Source organism: Brachionichthys hirsutus, chromosome 23 (assembly GCF_040956055.1).
Source record: "Brachionichthys hirsutus isolate HB-005 chromosome 23, CSIRO-AGI_Bhir_v1, whole genome shotgun sequence".
NCBI lineage: Eukaryota > Metazoa > Chordata > Actinopteri > Lophiiformes > Brachionichthyidae > Brachionichthys > Brachionichthys hirsutus.
The window spans coordinates 3241893-3267639 of NC_090919.1; the positions used below are offsets into that span (position 1 = coordinate 3241893).

The 25747-nt window shown below is 45.3% G+C and overlaps 4 protein-coding genes across 4 annotated transcripts in view; 3 read left to right on the forward strand and 1 right to left on the reverse strand.

Moving 5' to 3' along the window:
* On the forward strand, positions 1-1860 carry vbp1 (von Hippel-Lindau binding protein 1). The gene is given in 7 exon segments (XM_068756020.1): positions 1-122; positions 650-774; positions 964-1030; positions 1165-1249; positions 1252-1262; positions 1429-1567; positions 1725-1860. Coding segments are annotated over 7 exon segments (585 nt in total). The 5' UTR covers positions 1-41; the 3' UTR covers positions 1802-1860.
* A 2297-nt stretch (positions 1861-4157) lies between these two features.
* Positions 4158-5939, reverse strand: rab39bb (RAB39B, member RAS oncogene family b). The gene is made up of 3 exons (XM_068756018.1): positions 5725-5939; positions 4486-4666; positions 4158-4403 (listed from the first exon to the last, which is right to left on the reverse strand). The coding sequence occupies exons 1-3, from the start codon at positions 5937-5939 to the stop codon at positions 4158-4160; spliced, it is 642 nt and encodes a 213-aa protein (XP_068612119.1).
* Positions 5940-8198: 2259 nt separating this feature from the next.
* zgc:162171 (uncharacterized protein LOC565931 homolog) lies at positions 8199-12351 on the forward strand. The gene is made up of 4 exons (XM_068755732.1): positions 8199-8391; positions 10587-10717; positions 11093-11242; positions 12136-12351. The coding sequence occupies exons 1-4, from the start codon at positions 8199-8201 to the stop codon at positions 12349-12351; spliced, it is 690 nt and encodes a 229-aa protein (XP_068611833.1).
* Positions 12352-16251: 3900 nt separating this feature from the next.
* si:ch211-200p22.4 (phosphatidylinositol-binding clathrin assembly protein) overlaps positions 16252-25747 on the forward strand; it is a 46455-nt gene continuing 36959 nt past the window's right edge. Inside the window, exon 1 of the mRNA XM_068756013.1 lies at positions 16252-16423. Within this exon, the coding sequence (XP_068612114.1) occupies positions 16294-16423 (130 nt within the window). The 5' untranslated portion in view covers positions 16252-16293. The remainder of the gene's footprint in view (positions 16424-25747) is intronic.

Below are 25747 nucleotides of genomic sequence, written 5' to 3' on the forward strand. Positions count from 1 at the left end.
AAGGAAGGAAGGAAGCGAGGAAGGAGTGGCCTCTGTCCAACATGGCGGCGACCGTAGATAACGGCAATGCAGCACAGGCGACAAAGAAAAAGCACCTCGGCATTCCCGAAGCCGTGTTCGTGGTGCGTAAACCTTGAAATGTATCCATTTTGGGAGTATTTTCCGGCGGGTCAGACGGTTGTAAACACTCTTCTTTTTGCCTGTGAGGGCGCAGCATCCCTGCTACGAGCTAGCTAGCTCGGTAATTAAGCGAAAGCGCTAACTAAGAAGACCCTGGATGTGTGCCCTGGTCGGCCGGGCGGCTCACGTCCATATATGGGCATGGATCACTTTGAGCTTACCTCGTTTCCTCGTTAAGGGCAATAAACACATTCTGATTCTGATTAATGTAGCCGGACGTTAGCCGTAAATGCTAACTGAGCGCTGCTAGGCTAGCTGATTATCAAAATGTAAGATTTGCGTCCTTTGTCGGTGACGGCAAACCAAACGCTTCTGGATATTCCAAGCAATTTGAAAGTGTCGCTTTACTTTATGATGGGCGTATTTTAAATGATTCGTGTTAATGTATTTGTCCTCTCGCATAAGTTTGTAATTCGAGACGTAAAGGCTCTCGTGCATTACCGTGTGATCTCGCTGCTCCATTTCTCAGGAGGATGTTGAATCGTTCATGAAGCAACCGGGCAACGAGACGGCCGACGCCGCCCTGCGGAAGCTGGACGAGCAGTACCAGAAATACAAATACATGGAGCTCAACCTGTCTCAAAAGAAACTCAGGTAGCGACAGACAAAGCCGTAAACACTGCTGCGGTGGGACGTAACCCAAACGTTGGATTTATGGAGAAGGGTGTTAGTAGCATGAGGCACGTCGTCAATAGCAACAGAAAGTGCCACTGTTAACATGTACGCGTGTCCAACGCTGGTTAAGTTTTTAATCTAATGGCATCTTTCCTTCTCCGTCTGTAGGTTGAAAAGCCAGATCCCACAAATCACGCAAACGCTTGAAATCCTCCGATACATGCAGAAGAGAAAGGTGTGCGTTGTCGTTTGTGAGGCTATACCGGGGGGGGGGGGGGGGGGGGGGGGGGGTGTTAACGCTGAGATGACTCAAGTTTCATTTTGTGCAAGTCCAAAGAAAACTAAAGACGATTTTTTTTGTTTTTCCAGGATACCACAGAACCGCTAGAGACGCACTACCTTTTGGCTGATAATGTTTACTGCAAGGCCTCAGTGCCCCCCACCAACAAGGTCTGCTCTGGTTAGGGGTGAGTGTTCTGGAGTTTCGGCCCCCACCCTTCTGTTAGGGCGGCGACGTCCCGTTTCGTTACGAAGCATTTTCAGATTCGGGTAATTTTCTCCTCTTTTGTTCTGTCCCGTAAATAGAAATGATAAATGCTTCACTGTTCCTCTCCCTCGATCACGTTCCCGAAGGCTAACGTGATGTTGGAGTACGACATCGATGAAGCCCAAGCGCTCCTCGAGAAGAACGCTTCCACCGCAACGCGTAACCTCGAGACGCTCGAGGACGACCTGGATTTCCTGCGAGACCAGTTCACCACCACTGAAGTCAGTATCCTTCCACCCTGTGGTTCACCTGGGTTTGGCTCCACTGCTCAAAGTGCTACAAAGCGCCATAAAATATATATAGAAATTACTGGGACCCAACGTTTGGCATGTCCAGCTCCAAAAATGTCTGCTGCTGTTTCTTGACTCGCTGCACCCCTCAGACATGGCACGAGTCTACAACTGGGACGTGAAGAGAAGGGCCAGAGAAAGCATCCTCAAATCGCCAGACAAGTCCTAATGTCCACGTCACAGCGTCCTCCATCTGTCATCAATAAATAAAAGCTACCCCCCCCTTGACGATGTGTGGTCGTGGTCCCAGCCGTTGCTGCGCGTCGAGAAGTTCTGCATAATTCTCTGTTCATATTTCCAATCCGGCATCTTGGACGCCCCCTCCTGGCCACCAGGGTCCTTAGCACCACGAGCCACTTTATGCTGTGTTTAAAAAAAATCCTTTTTTAGACGTTGAGGAAGAATGTGGGGTCGCAAACGAACCTAAATCTTGAACTGAGAAATAAAATAAAAATAAAAAATCTATTCAGTCAAATAAAACCCAACCATGTCATTTCATATATTTATTTTATTGTTACTGCTGAAATCAACAGTTTTTACCACTTTGCAAAGTATGCTTATTCACTTTCTTCCGAAATGAGCTGATTTATCCCACTCTTGTGTGTACCGGTAAACTAAAGATTGAGCTTCAGCCTGCAGCTGTAGCTTTAAAGGCTAAAAATGGGAGGGATAAAGGTAGATGGTTCTCTAAAAGGCAACAAAATGCACACGCTAACACCCGGAAGTCACTGATCGACATGCTTTATCATGTTTGTTTCATCCATACAAGAGCCAGTGTAAAAAAACAACCTTTTTTTTGTCTAGGAAACTGTGCCACCCCAAATATCCTGCATGTAGCCTTCAGTAAAACCAAATCATTTTTCTCTCTCGGGTATTAGAATGAAACAAACGAGATTTAATGCATCATTTAATGAGCTTTAAAAAAAAGTGCTGGTATGCAGATTGTGTTGTTCCTGAACCTTATGCTAAGCTACGCTAACTGTCTTGACTGCAGCGTCGTCGTATCGACAAGAGGTGGCATCAACCGTCTCTCGGAAAGAAAGCAGAGAAGCATATTTCCCAAAAGACGGAACCGCTGCGTTTCTTTGAGACAATATTTTCAGGGTGGAAGCGAGATATAACGGCTTCGAGATGTCCAGCGGTCAAAGCGGCTCAACCGAGCCATCTGTGGGGGGAAAGAGAAGTTCAGGGCGAGCTACACAAACCTCAACGCTCTGAAATGTGTGTGTGTTCCATCACGTCCATTTGTCTGGGAATGTTTCAGCAGAAAGTCCTGGTGGCGACGTAGCAAGAAAAAAAAAAAAACCCAATAAGCTTAAGTGATCTACAGATTAATTCTGTAGATACCATGAGGTCTACCTTCATGCCTTTGAAGGTAGACTTCAAAGGCATGCGGTTTGGGATTGACGCGACTCAAACGGTGCCTTATTTATTCCCCCGATGGCTCGCGCACTTCCGTCTGCGTCTCAACCCGTGTCGCCTTGATGGGACCTTCTCTGTCCATATGCGAGCAGGGCGGTTCTTCTGGCCTGTCTCTGCTTTGCTTTCAATAAATAAATAAATGATGCCCGAGCTCGTAAAGACGCTCTTGAAGATTCATCCCACGAGGACCCCCCCCCCCCCCCGTAAGTTAAGGTGCTTCCTGTAAGCGACGCTCCTCTTGGGTCTACCTTAATAAGCCCCCAGTAGGAGTTGCTAACCTCGTCCAGCGTGTCCGTCTCTTGTCTGTCCGGCTGTACACATTGTCTCCGGGTGAAGGGGGGGGGGGGGGGGGGGGTCACTAGAACGATGGGGATGCGTTTCATCGTAGCAGACTGACGCTGGCTAAAACAACGGTGTCAATGTCATTGAGCTCACTGGACGACCTGAATTCGCTTTAGGGGAAAACGAAAATGACGAACTTGCAGTCCTCACCGTCTTCCCTGGTAGAATGTAGGACGTCCAGGACCCCCTCTATCGACCTCTGACGGTAGAGTGTGGTGCAAAATGTCAGCACGCGAAAAACGACTCGTGTCACAATGGCATTAGAATCAAAAGGTGCCCGACTGAACTGTCTCGGAAGGGACGTTGGACACCGATTTCAGTCCTACGTGATTCGTGTGATTTGCATATTAGAGAAGTTGGCGGAGGAGAGGCAGTGGCGGGAGAAAGACGGAACCAAAACCGGAGCCCGTTCGAAGGATTTTTTCAGGCACGAAGCCGAAAGCCGAAACTCGAGGGATTCGATCGCATCGCCCGCGAGTGGAGCATCTGTGAACCTCCTGCTCTGAGAAACAGAAAAAGAAAATGGTGGACAAAAATGGTCGCAACCCTTCAGCCCCCCCCTTCCGTCTTCTTCCAGCCCTTTTAATCAAAATTCCACTAATCCAGTCTGAAGGAATGAGAATAGCGGGTTGCTAACGGTTCACGTCCGTCTCCGGGGGCTGACACCTCCGCCCCCCCCCCCCCCCCCAGCCGCTCCCCATCCGAATCCTCCATGGATCCCTTTTCACTTTGTCCGCCTTCAGTCCGAAACAGCCGCCGGATCAACACAGACAGCGGCGGTCGCTCTTGGTCACCTCCTCCGAGGAGTGGACGACGTTGGGGACAAACCCGCTCTTCACGCCCTCCCACCCTTCCTGGATTGTGATCTCGCCGGAGCGCACCAGGGCGAAGATGTCTCTGGTCAGTTCGGTGAAGGCGTGCTCCACGTTGATGGCGTCGCGGGCCGACGTCTCAACGTAGCGCATCCCGTACGCCCCCGCCAGCTTCTCTGCTTCCTGGCGGGTCACCTTGGAGAGATCGAAGAACAAGACGAGGTTGAACTTCCCTCCACGTGGTGCCACGGAAGCGGCGTTCGCTTTCTTTACGCACCTGGCGCTGTGCCTCCAGGTCACATTTGTGCCCGACCAACAGAAAGACGATGCTGTGCGGCTGGACGTGGCTGCGAGCCTCCTCCAGCCAATCGTGGACGTTCTGGAAGGAGCGGCGGTTGGTGATGTCGAACAGGAGGAGCCCGCCCACCGAGTTGCGGTAGTAAGCTCTCGTGATGGACCTGCGGACGTCGCAATATTGTCATTTGCTGATTTTGCGACTCGTACGGGAGGTTCTGGATTCGTCCCGGCGGGTGCGTGCCGTGATCGCCGTGGCGACAAGCGCGTCCCCGTTCTGTCGCAAGCAGACACGCGCCGCTAACGTTAGCTATGGTGTGTGTTTAAAAACGGTTTCATACATCTTCAGAAGGAAGTTTGTTTGCAGAGGGTATCGGAGCATATCTTGTAAAAACTATCTTGTAAGAAGACTTCCTGCCTTTTCCTGACATTTAAATGTTTCATTTCTATTAACCGTGTCCTGCCTTTAGTTTGTAACGTCCAGCCTTCTGTTTCTTCTTCTTCTTCTTCCCTCCGGAGAGGCGGCTTCCTCTCAGACGTTTTCCACACATGAGGGATAACAACCCTCGAGGCGTTTCCTCGGTTCTCATTTAAATAACTGCTTTTTCTGTTGTGCGGGCAAATACAGGAGTCCCGGGTTGTAATTCGAGTTTCGGCATCTCTGAGAAATGTCGTTGGATCCGAGCATTAAGCAGACATTCCCCCCCCCCCCCCCCCCTTTTGTAATGAACAAAATGCATTCCGACCATTAATTTGAGCCTGTTTTCTGCATATGTATGATTTTGTTTTTCGTTTTAAAGTCGCAACAACAGAATCTAAATTATAACAAAACTTATGGCGCTTGTCATCAAGGTTTCTGGAAGGGGTCAGAGGTCAGCAAGTCTTTTCTCCATCAAATATGGTGGTTGGGGTTAAAGTATCACATTTCATGCTTTCAGTTTCAATATGAATCAGAAGTGAATTATAATAAACCGCACAATCGGGTTGTGTCGCTTATTTTTTGACCAGCGGTGCAGCATTACTGGAATTTCCTTCTGTCTTCCTGCCAGTAACACATTCTAATGTTTTTTTTTTATTCTTCTTTCTCTTCCTCTTAATTCATTTGCAAATAAAGGAATTACTCATTCTGGAAGAATAACCGGTTCTTCTTGCATGCAACAAAGTCAGCAGCCGTAATGTCGCGACACAGACACGCGTAAAATACGCACAGGCTCCGTCTCACCTGAAGCGCTCCTGTCCTGCGGTGTCCCAGATCTGCAGCTTGATCCGTTTGCCCGGCTCGATCTCCACCAGCCGGGAGAAGAAGTCCACGCCCACCGTGGGGTCGGACACCTGGGCGAAGCGTCCCTCCGTGAAGCGGCGGATCAGACACGATTTGCCCACCGTGGAGTCGCCGATGACGATCAGCCGGAACTGATAGAGCCATATCGCCTCCATGACTTGGTTCGCCCGCCGGGTTGCCTCTCACAGGTGTGTCTGTCGCGGTTACGCGGCTGAGAGAGAGAGAGAGAGAGAGAGAGCGAGAGCGGAAGGTTCAACAGAACAGCCGCCAGTTCATATTTAATGTTCATATTTAATTGGGAACAATTTCCTGTTCACTTTGGAACTATTTTGTAACTAAGTACATGTAATCAAACGTTAGGAATCTTTTGATGCACCTTTCATTTTGCTAATAATGTCACAATACTCTGACATTATGTGATTTTGAAATAGGAAGTACTGTATAACAAAGTAAAGTACTGAATTCATGTACGCAAATAGGCACTTTTCTTTGTACTTTGACTTCCTTAAACTTCCACCCCAGTGGTGGGAAGTATAACTAAATTGATTTACTCCAGTATTCGTGTAGTTTGGAGGTATTTGCATTATACTTACACTTTAATTCACAGTTGAGGGCAAAATATTGACATCTTAAGCCACTTTACAAATTGAGATACCCAATATTCACAAATAAATATGATAAATCATGAAAGAACCGATTCCTGCTACATTAACGTGACAATCAATGCATCAATAGTTCTGATCAAACTATATATCACACACACGATGCTTAGATGAATGAACACAGAACTTTGACCTGTAAGGAAGTATTTTCTCCACTTTATCTCAGAGTACTTCTATTTATCCTACTACATACATAATTACATTTACAGCTCTTTGACGCTCATTGGACTCCACCTCCCATCAGCCCCTGCACGGTTATGGTCGGTATACGCAAACACTCGCGGCCACGCGATGCGTTGTGGAGGAATATGTGTATATGTGTATACAATATATATATATGTCCATTTATATCTGCTTACGTCTCGTGATTGAAGATCCCTGCCGTGTTCGTGACGTCACAGCTCCGACATGAGATTTAAATTCTATTCTACTATATTATGCTGCTATATAAATCTGCAACCAACAGACGCTCAGACTTATTAGTCTAAATAAAGATATCCGAGTTTTAACACAAATGTCCCTTTGTGTTTACTTCACGCTTATATATGTATATGTATAAGTATATTTATATATATATATATAATAACATCTTACATACAGAAGTGGAGTTCAGGCCGGAATGGTCGCTGCTCTTCCCTGTCGGATCGTTTCTGCAGTTCAGGACCAGAATGAGGCGGACTCCATGCGGGCCCGATGAGCGTCTCAACAACCGCAAAAACAAACCGAAACTCCCTCAAAGCCTCCGAAGGGGTGGATGATGTCCCGAAAACAAGAGGATGAGGCGGGGGGGCGGGGGGGGGGGGGGGCGGTAGGCCCTGCTGTCTCAGGTCCAGAAAACCCGCATCCAGAGCAGGTGCAGCCAAAAATAAAAGCGCGGATCTTTCCAATAAACCACGCGAGGATCTGCTCTCGGCTTCCACGCACGTCGCGTGCGGTCAGGGGGAACCCCGCGGCCTCATCTCTGTGTTTTTCTGCGATGTGCGTTTAGGGGAGGGGGGGGGGGGGGGCTTTCGCTGCTGATGAAATGGCAGCAGCGGCATCAGAGATATCGCCTGACTCATCCCGCATCAGCATCAGTACCGTAAAGGACGGCAGAGAGGCGCGGCGCAAATAGAAGAAGCCGAAAAGACAAGCCCTGCGCGGCGCGCGCAGACGCGGAACTGGACGAGCTGCGCGTCGGGATGTGTCATATGTACGTCTGGACTGGACGAACAGTCCAGTCCCCCCCCCCCCCACAGTCATTGTAAGCGACCACATGACGCAACACAAGATATGCGCTCTTGAGTTGATAAAGTCACTTAAAGTTCTTTTGAAAGTATTCACACAATTATCTCGATTTATCGTTTTAGTTGTTTATCAATTTTAATTCTGGCGTTGGTATAGATAATAATAAAAAAAAGAATGCTCACCTGACTGGCTGAGTTTAGAAACTGGCTTTCAGTGCGCCAAAAGTTCACTGCTATTAAAATGTAGAAATAATAAAAAGTGCTTACAGACCCCCCCCCCCCCCCAGCGGATCAAGCAGGCGATGTGACGTCATCGACGCCCTGCCTTCTTCTCTGATACTTTTATCTGACTGAGAGCAGGGACTCGTTTTGGACTCGTTTTGGATCTTCCTCATAGAGTCGTATTTCAGACCGACTCTTACCTGCCGACATCTCCAGGCGGAGACCCCCCCCCCCCCCCCCCTGTCTAACTGGAGACCTCTACTCCGTGCGCGCTGCCTGCGCGGCCACATCCACAGCGCCAACGATGCAGCAGGAGCGCCTGCTGAAGGTTTTGGTGATCGGCGACCTCGGAGTCGGTAAAACGTCCGTCATAAAGCGCTACGTGCACCAGGTCTTCTCCCAGCACTACCGCGCCACCATCGGGCTGGACTTCGCTCTCAAAGTGCTGAACTGGGATCAGAAGACGCGGGTGCGGCTGCAGCTGTGGGACATCGCCGGTGCGTCAAAGTGTTTTTAGTCAAAATAAGCCAAACTCAGGGTTTTTTTTTCACTCTGTTCCAGATGATCCTCCACTTTGCATGATTTTGCACGTTTTTTTGTTTTTTAATGCGCGTTTGGAAAACGAGATTCTATTTATGAGGTGAAGCAGTTATTGATGTGTGAGGCAGCAACTGTTGGTAAACACAGAAATAAATGTAAAAAAAAAAAAAAAAAAGCACGCAAGCAAAGCCATTTCTGTAAAGGCTATACTTGAGTAAATGTACTTAGTTACATTCAATCACTGGAATTTCTCAAGTATGTAAAACATTAACCTTTGCATAATGCTTGTGCGTGTGAATAACAATCAATCAATATTCTATTCAATGTCAACCAATAGAAAATTATTCATTCTATAATTAGTAATTAATTTAAAGCATGCAAATATATGTGGTAAAAATGTCTTCCTTTTGCGGTTAAACTCCAGAGTACTCCATTACCTCCCAGATGAGGCATTTTATAAAGAGGAGCTTGTTGCCCCATCATGCTTCCCCAATCTGATCTAATTTGATCTTCTTTTGGGACGTGTCTTTGTCCCGCTTGTCTCCCAGTGATCTCACGCTCACAGTGAGCGACTGTTTCATTCAGCCGAAGCGCAGAAACGACATCAAAGCTGATAGAAGCTGTCGTTTACATAGTGATATCCGGCTTTAGGCTTGTGTAAATGGACTTCAGACTGCTCACAAGAGGCGTTGTCATGGTGCCGGGTGAAATGTGTCAAAGAAATATCAGACTTTTTTTTTTATGGGGGGGGATCATTCAGATGTCAAGGCTCATAATCGGCTTATAATAATGTAATAAAATATAAATTGGTTTTAAAAGATCTAGCCAGAAATGGCAACGGCGAGGGGCAATAATAAAGTTATGTCATCTTTAAGTGGTTTAATGTGAAATTCAGCTTGGCTAATTTAGCTTTTAAATTTACTTGCAAATACGGAATCAGCAATCTCTTTTTACAATTCCTTTTTTTACAATTACACGTTTCAATTGTAAAACAAATTCCACTTATACATTTTTTTTTTTTTGCATTAACTTAGTTTTTGGGAATTTCATGAAAAAAAATCAAATAAAATCTGCGAATGCCAAGTAAAGAATTTCAGAAAGAGAAGTTCTGAAATCCTTTCTGATATAGAAACAATCTAATTTTTTACATGTCTAACAGTCGTACGACCAAAACGTTTAAGAATGTTTGAAATGAAACAGGTTGACTTTCTTGAATTTCTAGTTGAAGCGGAACAAAGTAAAAAAACATCACGCTTGATGTTTCTCCAGTCGTGTTTAACTTACCAACCTCTCCTTCAAAGTGAAATAGGAATGTGTGACTGATGAAGCCGAATGTCCAACCGTGCAGGCGCTTTATCGGTGGTAAACAAAAGAGCGTCGTCTGCTTATATATGTGTGTGTTTGTGTGTTTACGTTTCCTTATCAGCTGTTGTCATGCTGCTTTGGTCATGTGGTGCGTGTCTCGTTCTGCGTTGGGATCATGTGGAAGACGTTAGCTTCCTGGATACAGACCTATTCTTCGATTGGATTACCCTCACTGGCACGCACGCTCTGACATCATGCTTATCTTTATCTTTAACCTCCACGTTTTTTTTTTTTTTTTTACAGTCTTTGTCATAATGTATGATTCCAAACAAAATGCTTTTCCCAAATATATAATATAATATATTTCGTTCCAGGGATTTATAACAAACTTCTCTCTCATGTGATAGACAAAAATTGTCTTTTGTTTGATTGGGGGAAAAGATCAGAAGATCACAGATTAACAATAGCTCATCAAAATGTCCTTAGGCAAAACCCTTTAATTTGCTTTACACAAACTTATTTTTTGCAGCATCTTTCATAAGAACAGCTACCTGGTAGATTAAAATATAGACTGATTACTTAGTCATCTCTTTAAATGCACCTTTAGCTGTATCTAACATGATTCCATCAATGATTATGTTGAGATATTTAAGGTAATTTATTAGGCTAATTACTAATTTGGATTAAATGTTAATTGTCAAAAAATGTTAAAAATGTCAAAAAAAATAATTCTGCAAATATCAAGAAAAAGATTTGTGTCTTCGACTGTGTGTCTGTGAAGCCCCCCCCCCAAAAAAAGAAAGAGAGACCTTCACAAATCTAATGTCTTTATCATGTTCTTTAAAAGGTCAGGAACGCTATGGCAACATGACCCGCGTGTACTACAGAGAGGCGGTGGGGGCCCTCGTCGTCTTCGACATGACCAGACTGTCCACGTTTCAGGCCATTCTCAAATGGAAAGGAGACCTGGACTCAAAGGTAAAGATGAAGGAAAAGGAAAAGTAAAAAGACTGATCCTCTGGGTTTTTTTTGGGGGGGGGGGGGGGCTCTGTCATCTTTAAAAGCCTGCAAAAATAAGTTCATGCTTGATGTTTCATGCTTGTCGTGTTTTACTTTCCAACCTCTCTTTCAAAGTGAAATAGGAATGTGTGACTGATGAACCAATATCAAAGTCCCTTGGTGCTCATTTCATTTTGACTGCATGGAAAGCCTTCCTGCGTAAAACCAAACCAAAGTGGAAGTCTTCAAGTTATTATTATACATTTCTTTGTGTGGATTCATTGAACTATACCTCAAGTAGAGGTATAGTTCAACGGTCGTGTGACGAGTCTCTTCTTTTCTCGGCTCGGTTAGGTTGCCCTTTGCAACGGGAGGTCGGTTCCAGCCGTTCTATTGGCCAACAAGTGTGACCAGCGGTGCCACGGCTTGTGCCCGAAGCTCCCCAAGATGGAGAACTTCTCCAGGGACTACGGCTTCGTAGGCTGGTACGAAACCTCTGCCAAAGTAAGTCACGATTGTCCTCGCTCACTTTGTCTTCTTCTTCTTCTCCTCGGATGCAGATATTGTTCCTTGTCTCTCTTACTGCCCCCCCCCCCCCCATCTCTCGGTTTGTTTTGTCACACTAACACTGGCCTGTCTGTTTCACATTATCCTCCCCGTTCTCTGTTTACTCCGTGACTCAAGTCAACGGTTTAAAGTGTTGACTCAACAAGGATACAGAAGAATTTAAAGTCACATTCAGCCTGAAAGCTCAGATGAACTTTGCAAAGTGTTGCTTTGGCTTTAGATCTAATAATATTCCCCCCACGAATTAAGTTTTAAAAAATGTTCGGCCTTCCCCTCCTTCCATTCATCAGTGTTCACAAGCACATCTATTTGCTGCAGCTAAAATTAGAGCCTGTTTATTTTTAAAGCGATAGCCTCAGAGAAGCCAACACAATTTGCGGACGAGCACTAATTGTAAGTGTTCTGTTTGTTTAATTGGGTTTGGTTTATCTAGTTAGTCAATCCATTGGTTTTAGCTTGAAGCAGAGATTTCCAGATGTTTAATAGTACCACAACAGGTCAGCGGTTTAACAAAACCATGCTGGAATTGCAGGCTAAGAGGGAGGAGTTGGAGGAAACTATAAAAACCATTGTGGAAACAAAGCAAATATTGAATTTGGATTCATTGCCTGGACAAACAAATGACGTCCAGTGGATGCTAATGCTGCTCCATGTCTGCTCAAAGCCTGTTTAGGTCCGAATCTGCTAAAATATTGACAATATTCTACAATTCTAGTGACTAAAATGTCCAGAAATGGGACTTTTTTGTATTTTTTTAAATTTGTTAAATTAAATATGGTCCTGATCTTCATCTGTGTCCTTCTTTGTTTCTCTCTCTCTCTCTCTCTCAGGATAACACCAACATCGACGCCGCCATCGCGTGCTTGGTGAGGAGCATCCTGTCGCTAGAGGAGGAGCCGGCTCTGAGCGACCCCACATCCGGCAGCACGAAGGCGGATGGCAGCGTCCTGGTTCTGCCTCACTTTGACTACAACGTGAAGGAGAAAAGGTTCAGCGGATGTTCTGGATGCCCCTCGTTTAAATCCAGAGACAGAGACAACGACTGAAGGGGGGGGGGGGGGGCACTGGAGCTAACAGACTGGACTGAGACCAAGAGGAGGAAGGAGATTAATGTAACTTAATGAGAAGCCTCTCCTTCCTTCCTCTTTGAGCCAAACAAAGAGGTGATGAAGGAAACAGCGAAATAGTTTGCGATCCCCCCCCCCCCCCCTGAAGAAAATAATTTCATTGCTGCAATCGGACTCCTGGAAAAAATATTTGGAGATTTTTCTTGATTGAAACATTTTTTTAGACTTCAAAGAAATTCATACTTCACAACGATCCCTATTCTAATTCTAATCGTCAGGAAAATACACTAATAATCACATCCTCTCTCGTGTAAACGTTTTAAACCGCTGCTCTGTCCTAATTCATCAACTGAGTTATATCTGAAAACTGAATGTTAATTACTTTACGTATCAAGCAGATTGTGACTTTCTCCGGATTCGCCATTTTAGATAGAATATGATGTAGATGGGGCTTGTTTTGCACTTTTTGTTTTGAAGTGAAAATGCAGAGCTAACAAACTGTTTCAGCTTTTTATTCATGTAACAACAAAAACAGCTTCTTTATAGTTACAGGAAGTCATTGTTGCGTGCTTTTCAACCGCAAGCTTGCAGCACTACTGTAAAGAGATGTGAACAAAATACAGCGCTCATAAGCAATAAAAAAGCTACGCCATTCCACCGCTTTATTTTGAAGGAGTTTGAGCTGGTTTTGTCTGACAGAAAACAGGATAAAGTTTATTCAACGCGACAGAATGATTCTTGACTTAATAAATTAACAATCACAATCTTCTATAAATGTAGGTATTAGGAAATAACTTAGCTGAAACTTCAACTCGAGAGCTGCCTCATATGGACCCCAGGCTCCGCCCACCAGGAAGTGGCATTTTACACGCTTGAATAAAATATCGCTGAGATTTACTATAAATGCACAAAGCAACTAAAAACAGAGAATTCTTTATACAAATATGTTTTTAGACATTTCAAAAAAACTTCGAGTGCACTGACAGATCTTATGTTGTAATATGTATTTCTATAGCATCATGTAATGCTCTTACATGATGCTATAGAAATACTTCCTCCACTATAACCACTATAGCTACATGGAAATCGGCCCTTTCTGACCTTCTGCAGTAAATATTTACATGTCATAAATGAACTGTGCATCCGTCTAGGAGGTCCTCCATCTTTTGTCTCTGCAAGTGTTTTTCGGCCGACCCCCGCTATACCTGTAAATTGCCCTGCAATGGATTTATTACTATCTCTCCAAGCACACTGGCCTTAGGTGAGGCAGCGAATCATTCCATGATTGACAGATGCTGATAGGACTTAAATCCATGGGCCTTGAGCCTGTTGCCATGCAGGGACTTCCCCGCATCCGTGCAGTTACCATGGCAATAGGGAGTTCGGAGTTTTCGCCTGCAGATGGCAACGCTGCCCTCCAAAGCGACGCTTTTCTGATGCCTCAAAGAGAAAGGCGTCTATAGTGATGATTGAAAGATTTCGCTTCACATGCAAGTCATTTGGCTCTTCATCATGTATGATGCATGATGCATGTGTTGGAGTGACTTTTCCTCGCATTATACATTGCAAAATTGGGAATTGAACCTTCTTGGGTGGTCTTTGCTAAAATTCTCATTCTGCTGAGGTTGCATTTCTTATTTCTTTTATTTCTGCCGCATGCACATTGTTTTAACGCCCACTGATGATCGCACCTCATTAATTTTGGAAGAAATGTGCGGAAAAAAATAATAAAATTTTTTGCATGCAGGCACTGCGACAGACGCTTTCAGCTTTCAGGAGCTGATTAAATCCAGCTCGATATGCAGGTTTGTTCCTCATCACTTTTCTCTCAACAGCTAATTATATCAGTCATCGCTTCCACGCCGGGAGAATAGAGGTCATTGGAGGTCATAGGTCTTCTTCTGCTGCTTCTGGGGTCCCTTCGCAGGAAATACTGCAAACTGCAACTGGCTCTTTGTAACCAAAGCGGTCAAAGTTGAGAGACTATATGCTCTTTGGGTTGAGAGTGACACCATATACCATCACTTTTCTTTTAAGACATTTACGTGCATCTTACCGTGAAAATACGGTAAGTTGATATTACAGAACATCGGAACATTACCTTTCTGGCCGTATGTGACAGTCATTAAAAATAAAAGAGGGGCTACTCATGTTGTATGGAAGGGAAAATAAGTAAATTTTATTTTGGGTCTCTGGTATTGTTCAGGGGGCCAGGCCAAATGTGGAAATGGGCCGGATCCGGCCCGCGGGCCGTAGTTTGGGGACCCCTGGTTTAAACAGAGACAACCTCAAAGGCAAAACGCCCAACTCAGCTCTTGTCCAATAGACAGTGGGGGCGTTTAAATGCCGTCCGGAAATTAGCCCATTTCGTTTCTGTGTTTTACTATTAAATCGAGATTGAAAAAAGTGTATTTGTTTTATAATCCATAATTTGTACAGTATTTTAGATGGTAAACGTTGGCAACATTCATTTGCTACTGACATTTTTATATATTTATTTGAAATAATTATAATTATTTTATTTGCAATATGAGGACACTTATGTGAAATAAAATTAATCAATAAATACATCACTTGCTGTTTGATTCAAATAAAATATCAGGGAACGAAAAAGCATACATAAATATCAATTAATGTTCGATACTTGTTTCCCCCTCATTGATTAATCGTTGATTCTGAAGTCACATTGCTGCACACAGACGTCAATAACATACATTTACACAACTGAGTTTTAAAACAGCGACGGTATGCATTTTGAACGCACGATACATTCATTATACGAAAGGAGTTCCCTAAATTCCAAGCCTAGGAGGGACACCTGAAGGCAGCACAGTTGTGAGATCAGCTGTTTTTTTTTTTTTTGCGCTGCCATTTTGTCCGGCGGACGAGCAACCAGCCAGCCTGAGAACAGAAACCACTGGCGAGACTTTTTTACGCAGCGGCACCGGACGGGACTGTCTGTGGGGAGGAGAAAAAGAATCGAGCTAATAATGTGGAGTCGAAAGCCGAAGGACAGCACCGACTGAGCCCGACGGGGAAACAACCGGACTACCGGAGGGGGGGCTGTCATTTTAAAGTTACCGGGCACTGTCACAGACTTTCAGTCGCTCTGCTGGCAGGTTAGCTAACCCCGTTAGCTGCGCGGCTAACACCCACCGCTCCCCGCATCGGATCTCACCGGGAGCACCTGCCCCCCCCCCTTCCCCCCTCCCGGCTTGTCAGTCTCCGCGGTACCTTCTTATAAAACATACAATGTGTTGCTCCGTTGTTCGTGACTTTTTACATCACATTTGGGTTTTTTTAGCGCCCACTTTAACCACCGACCAGTGATAGCTAAAAAAGAAGGTACATGCTAACAAGTTGACGTGGACGAAGAACTCGAGATTGTTGTTTCCAAACTGGGATTGCACACGGATTACTTTCTTTTTTTTTTTTTTTTTTGCTGCTGCTTGCATTTTTTTTTATCCAAAACCAGCCAGTTAGCTATGTTCGTTTGCGGCGGCCAGAAAGCGATTTCCAGTGATTGTGGAACTCTTTCCTGGTTCGAGTGCTGCGACGGAAACGTTAGCTAACACAGACTAGCTCGGGTTAAGTGTCGTCGTGTTTTGTTTTTACGGATCAAACAGTCGCCAAAACAATTTAACAACAAAAGAAAACTGCAAAAAGATTTCTTTTTCTTTTCTTCTTTTTTTTTTTTTTGGACACGAGTGATCTGACATTACGTCACAGGTTTTCTACGCACCTGGAGGAAATATTAACACAAATAGCGGGTTGTCTGACACGCAACCATTTTACCTCATCCCTGACACGGGGGGGGGGTTGTTGATCCATTGATCCGTATAGTGCTGATCGGGGCGGTGGGGGGGGGCAAGAGACAGACAGACAGACAGACAGACAGACAGACGGACAGAAATAGAAGCGATGTCGGGCCAGTCTATCACGGACAGGATCGCGGCCGCGCAGCACAGCATGACCGGCTCGGCCATCAGCAAGGCTGTGTGCAAAGCCACCACGCACGAAGTCAGCGGACCCAAGAAGAAACACCTCGACTGTGAGTACATGGTCCTCTCTAGCTGTGTGTGTGTGTGCGTGTGTGCGTGCGCGTGTCTCAGCAGCTGCAGGGCGTTAGAACGCGGACTGGTACACATTCCTTCACACTACCTGGAGACCATCAGGAAAGGGCAGCCCAGGCAGAATGCATCATGTGTCTGATGGGGGGGGGGGGGGTATTGATTACTATTTTTAGCTGGAATTGATTTCCAACAATGTCATTATCATTTTAAGTTTTGTTAATCGTCCCACCTTGGCATTTATACCCCCCCCCCCCCCCCCCCTCTGTCAGCCAGATATCCTCGTGTAAACCTCTGCTACGCTTTACCTTCTGTCATTGTTTAAGTGGTCGTTTACTTTCCTGATCAATCACTTACGTTTTCTACTTGAGACTGGACGGTGCCCTTGTCCCCAGAGGCCGTCTTCTGACGTGGCCGGCGGCATCGACTTTTCCAAATTTAGCATTTTGGTTTGACATTTTTTTCCCGCTTGAAGTAAGTGATGGATCTTCACCAAAGATTGAGCGACGACTGTTTCAGATCTAAACCGCCTCTTTTTTTTTTTTTGATATTTTGCGCATATAAAAGCAGCGAATACCAATTTAAAGCAGCTGAAGAACAGATTTATTACTGGTGTGTTTTTATAAATCACCGTCATAGCAATCAATCGATCGTCTATACAGTTTTCATTTCCTGACGGAAAAGGCTGCTTGAACTTGGGGAAACGTTACTGCAACAAAAATGTGCTTGGAATTCCTGTCTGATCGATGTGACGTCTGGGCTGCCTCCCATCCGTCATCTCGTCCGCTTTCAGGAGAGTCGGATGCTGACGCTCAGCAGAGGTAGCGTCTCCGCTCCCTTTGTGAACTTGACGAGACCTTTACGGCCCAATACGCCGCGTCAAGCTTAATCATTGTAGGATATTGATTTCTGCGTGAGAGCAATGACCTCAGTGCTGCAGAGAGGAGGAGGGGGGGGGGGGGCATTGAATGATGCATTGCATGAATGCCTGACTGTCCGGCTATTATCCCCCCCCCCCCCCCATCTGAACATGACGACAACGTGCAGCATTGTCAAGTTCTTCACTGTGGTGTTTGTATTTTAATGAAAGGCAAGTCGTATATACGATCATTGCTTTAGCTAACTAGCTAGCCAGCTAGTAGAGACCCGTCGATGTGAAGTCCAAGCTATCACGCTAACACAGGGGTGGGCAAACTTTTTGACTCGCGGGCCACAATGGGTTCTAAAATTTGACAGAGGGGCCGGGCCAGGAACAGATGGATGGCGTTTTTGTGTTAGCCAATATAAATAACATGCAAAAGCCATTACATGAAAGGATTTGGCCTTTTACAGGTATCATTACAGGGAAAGGGTCAAATGAATGAGGTTTAATTATAATAAAATTTTATTTAATAATTTAATTTGGACAAGTTCTGCAGGCCGGATTAAATAGCCCAAAGGGCCATGTATGGCCCCTGGGCCTTGGTTTGCCCATGCCTGCGCTAACATGTCTAAAGCCTGTGTGAACTCAAACCTCCACATCACCACTGGGGCCTCATCTGGACATTTGAGGTCTTGCTATTTTTTTCTTTTTATGCTTCATGAACACAGCCTGGGGAAGAAAAAAAAAAAACATTATTGGATGGATGGAAGACATCTGACAGTTCCTGGAAGTGCTGTCTACATTGCCAAACAGAAAATTGACTGTGATGATGTGACACGGCGCTTTTGTATATCCGAGGTGAAAATGGAACGTTGTGACGAGGCTACCGGAGCGAGTGAATATCGCTTTTTTTTTTTTCTTTCTCTCATGTATTTCTGCTCACTCGACCCATCGGTGGTCCCGATCTCTCGTTCAGCACCGTCTTTGTGACAACGTAAAAGGTAATCATCTTCTTCCCGGGGATAGTTCTTGGCTTTCTCCCGCTTTGTGCTTCGTCGTGAATGAGAAAATCTTATTTTAAAGTCAGCTGATCTTGTAATACAGACTCGACCAAATCTCACAAGGACGCCTCGCAGCAAGCGAGACGTCACCGTGGACGATGACTAATGACAGGACGTCAGTGCTACGTATGAAATCAAAGCCGTTTGAGGCCTCTGATCATCCAATTGTCGTGATTTTTGATGAACACTTTGTTTTGGCATCTCCTTTAATAATTTTAAAGAAAAGGTTTATTTGATCGTGTTGGAAAAGGACTGCGGAAAAACGCTTCTGGTGCTTGACTTTTATTTTGTGTGTTTTTTTTGTGCACAGTCTAGCAAGTTGTCTCGCAGACCAGTGTGCATTTAGAAACAAGTGGCGTTGGATGTTGATCTCTAAGTCCTTTTGTTTGTCAGGTTTAAAGTCCCAAAGTTCGCATTGTTTTTTAAATGAAATTTCTTTTTTGTTTGGTGACGGATATCGTATACAGTTACATACAGTAATTTAGCTGATAATGGCTACAGTCCGCAGGAGTATCTGAGTGTAATTCTAATCTCAATTGGTCCACCTAGACCCTCCTCAGATTAAAATGACAATACGTATATCAGTAAGGTGCTGGGTTTGAACAAAGGCTCGGCCAACAGGGATGCCGTAGGCGACGCAGCACGCCACTCGGTTAATAATTCGTCTCCCGGTTCTGGCTACAGATAATCAGACGCTCTCCAAAATGTCTTCCTTTCGCTCTCCTCCTGGCGTAATTTTGCCACAAGCAGCTGCGACTGTCTGACGGCAAGCTGTGAATGATCTCACCGGCATATTTGCATCTAGACCCGACAACCGAACAACCCTGGCAGAAGCCTCCCAGTGCTTGCCAGCAGCAAAGGGGGGGGGGGGTTCAGGGGGTCCGGAGGTTTGATCAGCTGTGACGTTCATGCACCATCGGCCAAAATAAGTGCCGTTTTAAAGCCAGTTAGTGCCACGAGTCAAGCTGCCTCATTGCAAAATGGCGAGTCCTTCCCACCAGTTCTAAAAAGCTCTTCTGTTTATGGACATTATTGCCATAAGAATCAGCGAAGAATACTCCTGCATCTGCTCGTACATCTGCTTGCAGTGTCCGGGTTGTCAAGGTGAGAGCGATAATGTTGTTGTGCTTAATCCCAGCCTTTCGTGCGCTGTTAACGGATTGCTGCGGTACCCCCCCCCCCCCCCCCCCCCCACTTTCCACTTCAGCGTCATTGAAACTCTGGTTGTTTCGCCATCTTACAGCTGAGGGAGAAGTTGTGACATTTAACCTAAAGCCTAGTTTCCCCATCAACGGCAGCAAACGCCCCAACTGGCGCCTGCTAAATCGCCTGAAGTTGACTGGGGGGGGGGGGGGGTGGGGTTGGCTCGCGGCCTCGGTCGCGGGGTTGATTTTACAAACATCGCTTAAGAGGCTTGCTGTCAGTTTAGCGTTTCCTACGGACAATGAATGAGGTTTAAATGTAGCTTCCTAGCCGTCCCGGTATTGGAATGTCCGCTGACTGTAAATGAGAGGGAGCCGGAACAATTGGTTTTTATTCCATTTCCATTTATCTGTCCTACAGATTGATTACTGGGGAGATTGAACAGCACTCTCCTTCTGTTGGCAATTCCCACTTCGGAGCCAGTTGATAGCTACGTGACCATCATTGGAATAGCATAGGTCGATGTGTGAAGTAACCCAAACCAGCCTGGTGTGCTGTTAAAGGGCCTTCCTCACACCTTCTGTAGACCATCTGTCTTCACTGGGGAGATCACACTTGCACTAAACATGATGGCGACTCCACAACACTCTGGTGTGTAGTTCTTAAATTATTATTATGGCCACATTCTTCCCTTTTTTAAAGAGTTCCTACTCATTTCATTGTTTAACTCATAAAGGCACTTTTGAGTCAGGAAATCCTTAATAAATTTGAAATGGCAAATTCTAAATAATCAGTGCCACTTTTTCCGTTCTGAATTAATCACGGTTTATTACGTTGCTTCATTCCTTGTGACTGCCAGTTCGTCACATCGACGTACCGGGCCTCGTTTCGTCTCCGTATATTGTCTCGTCTAATTTTTTTTTAAAAATGTGGCAAACGGCAACCCAATATCGGTTACGTTTTTGTCGACTGCCGGGAAACTCCCGCTTGAAGTGTTCTGTTGTAAGAGTTATTGAGTTAAAATGATGATTCTAAACTTTGTGAAACCCTGTCCATGTCAGATTGTTGATTTTAAATTGGTGAATCATCAGGGGACGCACAGATTGAGGATTTGCTGCTCGGATTATTGTCCCGAGAAAGCAACAGTTGCTCTCTTCGAGCGTGCCCCCAGCCCCCAGCCTCTGGCCTCAGCACCTTTTTGCAGAAACCAAAGCATGAAACGGGATGTTGACTGGCAAGAGGAACTTGTGATCAGGAAAAAAATGCCTTTGCTGCAAAACAATGACGATCTGAAGGAGCGCTTTCCTTCACGGACCTGACCTTTTTACCGCTCAAAACATGAATGTTAAAACGGTTTTTAAAATAGTGGCGTTTGATGACTGATTTGAAGCATTTTCTGATGGTAGAGTTATATAAATTAATTGAAATATGCAATTTTAATTGATGGATGCCAATTATTGGCAGATTAATCAATTGTAATTTTTTTTGGCAGCACTAGACTATAATAATTAGCCAATAAATATCACTAAAATTAGTACCAAATGGGGGATGTTACTTCAGGGTTTGTGCGTCTTGGGGGGGGGTTATTTGAGGAGACAGGCGGGTACAATGCACTGTGGGTGATTGAGCTCCGGTTTATGTGGTGTCTGTTTCAGCCGCCGGTGAGATGGTGCCCATTCAAACTTTACAGCTCTATTTCAGACGGGAGATTGTGGGTCACCTTGACTGGATCTATTTATTGTGCTTGCGCGCATATGGTTGAGTTTGTGTGCTAGATATGGGCGCGTAGAAATATGGATGCCGTAGCTCTGGCGTTAAGTTACCTTGATGTCGGGTTATTTTAAACACTGATCGCATTAAGGCTGATTTATTACAGGCTTTCTCATTAAATATTTCACAAGCGTGTCAGACCAGAGATAATCAGCCGTTGTTTATTTCAGTACATTTCAATAAAAGAAGGAACATAATTTAGAAACTTGTCATTAAATGCAAATCGAACTGAGGCAGCGTTGATCAAATACAAAAAAAGGTCCTTTTCTCCCCACAGATTTTGAAAGTTGCTTCGTCGTTAGCTGTCAAAAAACTTGTAGCATTCCTCGTCTGGCAACCGCAGGGACGTGACGAGCGTGCACTTGATTCTACATACTTACAGTTGCACAATGCTGCTTTTCTCATCACTATTCAACATATGGTGGAGGTGAAAGTTAGAGATTTGGGGAATGGATCAAAATCAGACTATTGCATGAGAGAGGTTCTTGCTCCATTAAGTAGATCCCCACATTTGGACATGCTGTGGTCACGGTGACCCAAGGGTCTGCCTGCAAAAAAAATCTGAAATAAAATGTCACTTGTATAAATATGCAAGTCACACAAAAGCTTCAAATCTCAATTAAAATAGGAATATCTTTCCTTTTTGAAACTATTATTGCAGTGTATACCGATTAGGTGATTTATTTACATTCACGCTCTCCCAACATGGAAAATAATCCAGGGAAATGAAAGGATCTGATGTGTTTGAAAGACATTTAATGATGAGAGTAGTCCACGTTATTTCCTGCCGTTTGTGTGGCATTGATTCCGGGCCCTGATAGACCTGGAGCAGGGTGTGGCTGGGTTAGCTCGGTGACGGCGACGCCTGCGACGTAGGTGAGTCTAACGCTATCTGAACGGAGCGGGACGACTCCTCCCTGCCTGCAGAACCGAGATAGGCCCAGCTTTTACCCTACCAGACGAGGAAAAAAGGCTTACTACTAGCTGTCTGGATGCGTCTGTTTCAAGTGCGGCCCAGGGGGGAATGCATGCCGGTGTGTGTTCCGAGCGCGAGACTTGTGTGGGAGGAGGGAGAAATTACCACCACATGAGAGTACTTCAGCTGCAAACCTGCTACTCGACACACAGTCAGGGTACACGTAATACCCGCGGTGCGTTCAGGTAGTGATTGAGTGAACAAATATCACAGCACTGGCTGGACTGGAGCACGTGTGACAGGAATTGAAAGAATCCAATCGTGCTGTAAAACGACAGGAGAAGCAGCTTTTCTCTTACTTGAGTCGAATATATTATTCAGTATCTGTACAGTACTTCCCGCATGACTTTTAAGTCTTGCTTTATGTAAATTTGTCTGCCTGCATGCTTAAATTGCTCCACATGTTGGAGTCCGGTTTCAACTCGTTATGTCATTAACGTTCATTTGCGTGATTCCACACATTTCCCCTCCATGTTCTCGTGTGATGAACTAATCAAGTTGATTACATCTGGAGTATTTCAGTCGCCCTTCTCCTTCGGTTTTGGAGCTTGTCATGTGATGCATTGAGTTATTAGACGGCACTCGAGAAGACAAAGCTCCACCAGGTAATCTGAGTACTTTTTTTGATCCCAGTGGGAAATCGGTGTGACGCTCATTTCTAAATGCTCGTTTTGGCCGCGTTCAAACCACCTGACAAACTATTCTTTTCGAAATAGCCGTAACGGCGCTCGTCTCCACCGCGGCCTGGTGCCCTTACCGCTCCAAAACTGTTGAAGGGACGGCTCTTGGATTTTGGACACCTCAAAAAGCTAAAGGGTGCCGCATTGGTGTATTCTTGTGTTGCTAATAGAAAAGAAACATGAGGTAAATCCAGTACTTGAGAAATTGAGTGTGCGTTTCACACGTTGGGGGAAATGGCGAGAAATTGACATTCGTCACGCTTTTTGAAAATATTCCGAGATTTAACGAGGATGATAAAACGAGTAGAAAGCGTGCTCTTTGTTAATTCATCTTGCAAATTACTGCGACTTGTCTAGAAAGTACTTCTGAGGTTGCGATTTATTATTTAGCTTCTGCTTCAGATCTCAAAATTTAATCCACATTTATTTATCCAGGCCAACCACACTGGCACGTCGCCCCCTTCAGCCTAATGAACGGCACTATTCATAGTAATCAATGCACCTTTATTATGTACATTTAGGATAGTCACGTAATATAAGTAATTCATTTTAAGTAGGCTTTGTCTGTGTGTGTTTGGGAACATTCAGTGCTGCTTTTCCCGGTTCTCTTCTGGTGTCTGGTTATTTTTAGCTGCGTTCGCTCTCTGGAGCCCTCGGATAGGTTCAAGTACGTGTTTTTTTTTTTCTTTTTCCGTACTCGACCTGTGTTCATGTTCGTCTGCCTGCCATCCCCGCCTGATATTCTCCCCCGTCGTTGTCACACATTTTTGTGACAGAAGTTCTCACCTGGATGCGCGCGCTCAGGGAGACGCACTCGGAGACGTACGGACCGAGAATTCAATCCCATTGTCTTGACAAGATTTCATGTCGGGAGACGGAGGGGGATGTCACTTCTTCTCCGTCTCTGTATATCTGGGTGTGAGGGAACTAAGAGGAAAGACTCTTATTTAAGGCCTCGGGGGGGGGGGATTTTTCAAGAAAATGCATCAAAGTGAGTGGAGTTTTGACGTTTTAGAAGTTCTCTACTCCAAAGACAACATCGTCCTACAAACAGTCTTGTAATTCCTCTATTAGCGGGACGGGAACTGCCAGCCTGCTGGTGACACGCTTTTCTGTTTCCATTATCATCCGGCATCTTCACAAGAAAACACTTTTCACGATTCAAAAGATGTCCACACACTTTAAAGTGGCAACACAGGAAAAACAAAACGCGCACGAACAAACCCCTTCGTCCAGTCGTCGGCGTCTCTATTTTGATCTCTTTTTTTTTTTTTTTAACACAGTTGAGGACAGTCTAGTTGTTGTTACTGACAGTTTACGGTCTCTGTCAGCAGACGTGAGAATGCAGTACGGGTTTGTGTGCGACTCGTAAATACCAACTTGTCATCAGCGGTGAAGAGTAGCTCCCGTTCTGCCCTTAACGGTCACGGCATCGTAAACTTAAATTCAGATCAATGATGGAGCATCGACACTGACATTCTCTGTATTTTGGAGCAAAGTGAGCGATCGTAGGTGCAATCGGATGCCACCGAGTGTCTGAAGGTGTACTTCATTGACTGGTAAAGGCTGGAGTGTTTTTTTTTTTTAATAAGTATTTACAAAAGCGCTGTTTGGGTTTTAAAAAGCCAGCAGCTTAGCGGGTTTGTGGAGCCCAACAGGAAGGGAGGCGACGCATTGTCGATGGTAGCAGGCTTACAATTCTCATACAATTTTTCACACCTCTCCTCTTTAGGATTTGGAAGAGGGGGGCGGGAGGGGAATCCTGTCCGCAGTCCCTTACACAGAAACGCAGGAGGGAAGCAGATTAGCAGTGCACGCCAGGCTCGGTGCAGATGCTGCAGAGCATTAATCTTGAACAGATTTGGGCCTGTCCTCCACCTTGGTGCCTTTTGCGTCATCTGTGTGGTGTCAGACATATTGTGTTGCAACCCCCCCCCCCCCCCCCACTGCTGCTCAGTACCTCTGAAGACTGTCAATGGTCAATCAACGCTGCAGCGGAGCCCTTGATGGTCTTAATCTCACACGGAGGGATTGGAACCGAGGGGTGGTCAGTTAGATGGCATTCAAACCAAATGGAGGCCTCGCAGCAAGAACACGGCACTCTTACGGGGGGGGGGGGCAGCAGTGCATTTAGGCTGCGGTGCTGTGAGCTATTCAGGATTTGGCAGGTGGCAACTAAATGTTATTATTCAAGTTTACAAATGGAAACCTCGCCTGGAATTTGCATGATTTTGCTTTGTGCCTCGGGCGACGTTGTGCTGCTGAGTCTGAGCCAGCTGGTGAGTAAGACTTTCGGCCAATGGCGAAGGCCTCGCAGGAAGAGATGGAGTTCCTGAGCTTCGATGCGGAAGCCCTTTAACCCTGTCTGTTGTGTGGCAAAAAGAACAAGACGATGAGCATTCAGTAATTACACTGGCAGCTACGCGTCTCCTGTCTTTCCTTCACAAGAATCGCAGCCTTTTATATTTTGTCCAGACAAATTCTTGATAGAGCCATCTATTTAGGAATTCCAACGATGTGTGCCTGACCTTCCCTTGGTGGTCTCTGAGGGGATTGTCCGTGGATTGAGCTGTGCCAGGGAGCACAAAAGCAAAGCGCGGATGCGTGACTGAGGTTTTTAAAAGATGTCAAGATGTCAAGGGATTGGGGAAGCTGATTTCAGGTCTTTTCACGAGGGTTGATCCTCCTCTGCTTGTATCCTATTCGGAGGCTCGATGAATCCGCATCAGATCTTCAAGCTGGAGACTGAAGGTGAATTCCCGGCCAAGCAACGTGCAGCAAAATACCAGCCGGGGTCGAGACTTGCATTTCGC

Excerpts from the sequence above, each read along its gene's own strand:
- zgc:162171 (XM_068755732.1), top strand. The coding sequence starts at position 8,199 with ATGCAGCAGGAGCGCCTGCTGAAGGTTTTGGTGATCGGCGACCTCGGA. Across the intron at positions 10,718-11,092 it reads AAGGAGACCTGGACTCAAAG|GTTGCCCTTTGCAACGGGAG; the intron begins GTAAAGATGAAG and ends CGGCTCGGTTAG. Across the intron at positions 11,243-12,135 it reads GGTACGAAACCTCTGCCAAA|GATAACACCAACATCGACGC; the intron begins GTAAGTCACGAT and ends TCTCTCTCTCAG.
- rab39bb (XM_068756018.1), bottom strand. The coding sequence starts at position 5,939 with ATGGAGGCGATATGGCTCTATCAGTTCCGGCTGATCGTCATCGGCGAC. Across the intron at positions 4,667-5,724 it reads GCAGGACAGGAGCGCTTCAG|GTCCATCACGAGAGCTTACT; the intron begins GTGAGACGGAGC and ends CGACGTCCGCAG. Across the intron at positions 4,404-4,485 it reads ACCTGGAGGCACAGCGCCAG|GTGACCCGCCAGGAAGCAGA; the intron begins GTGCGTAAAGAA and ends GATCTCTCCAAG.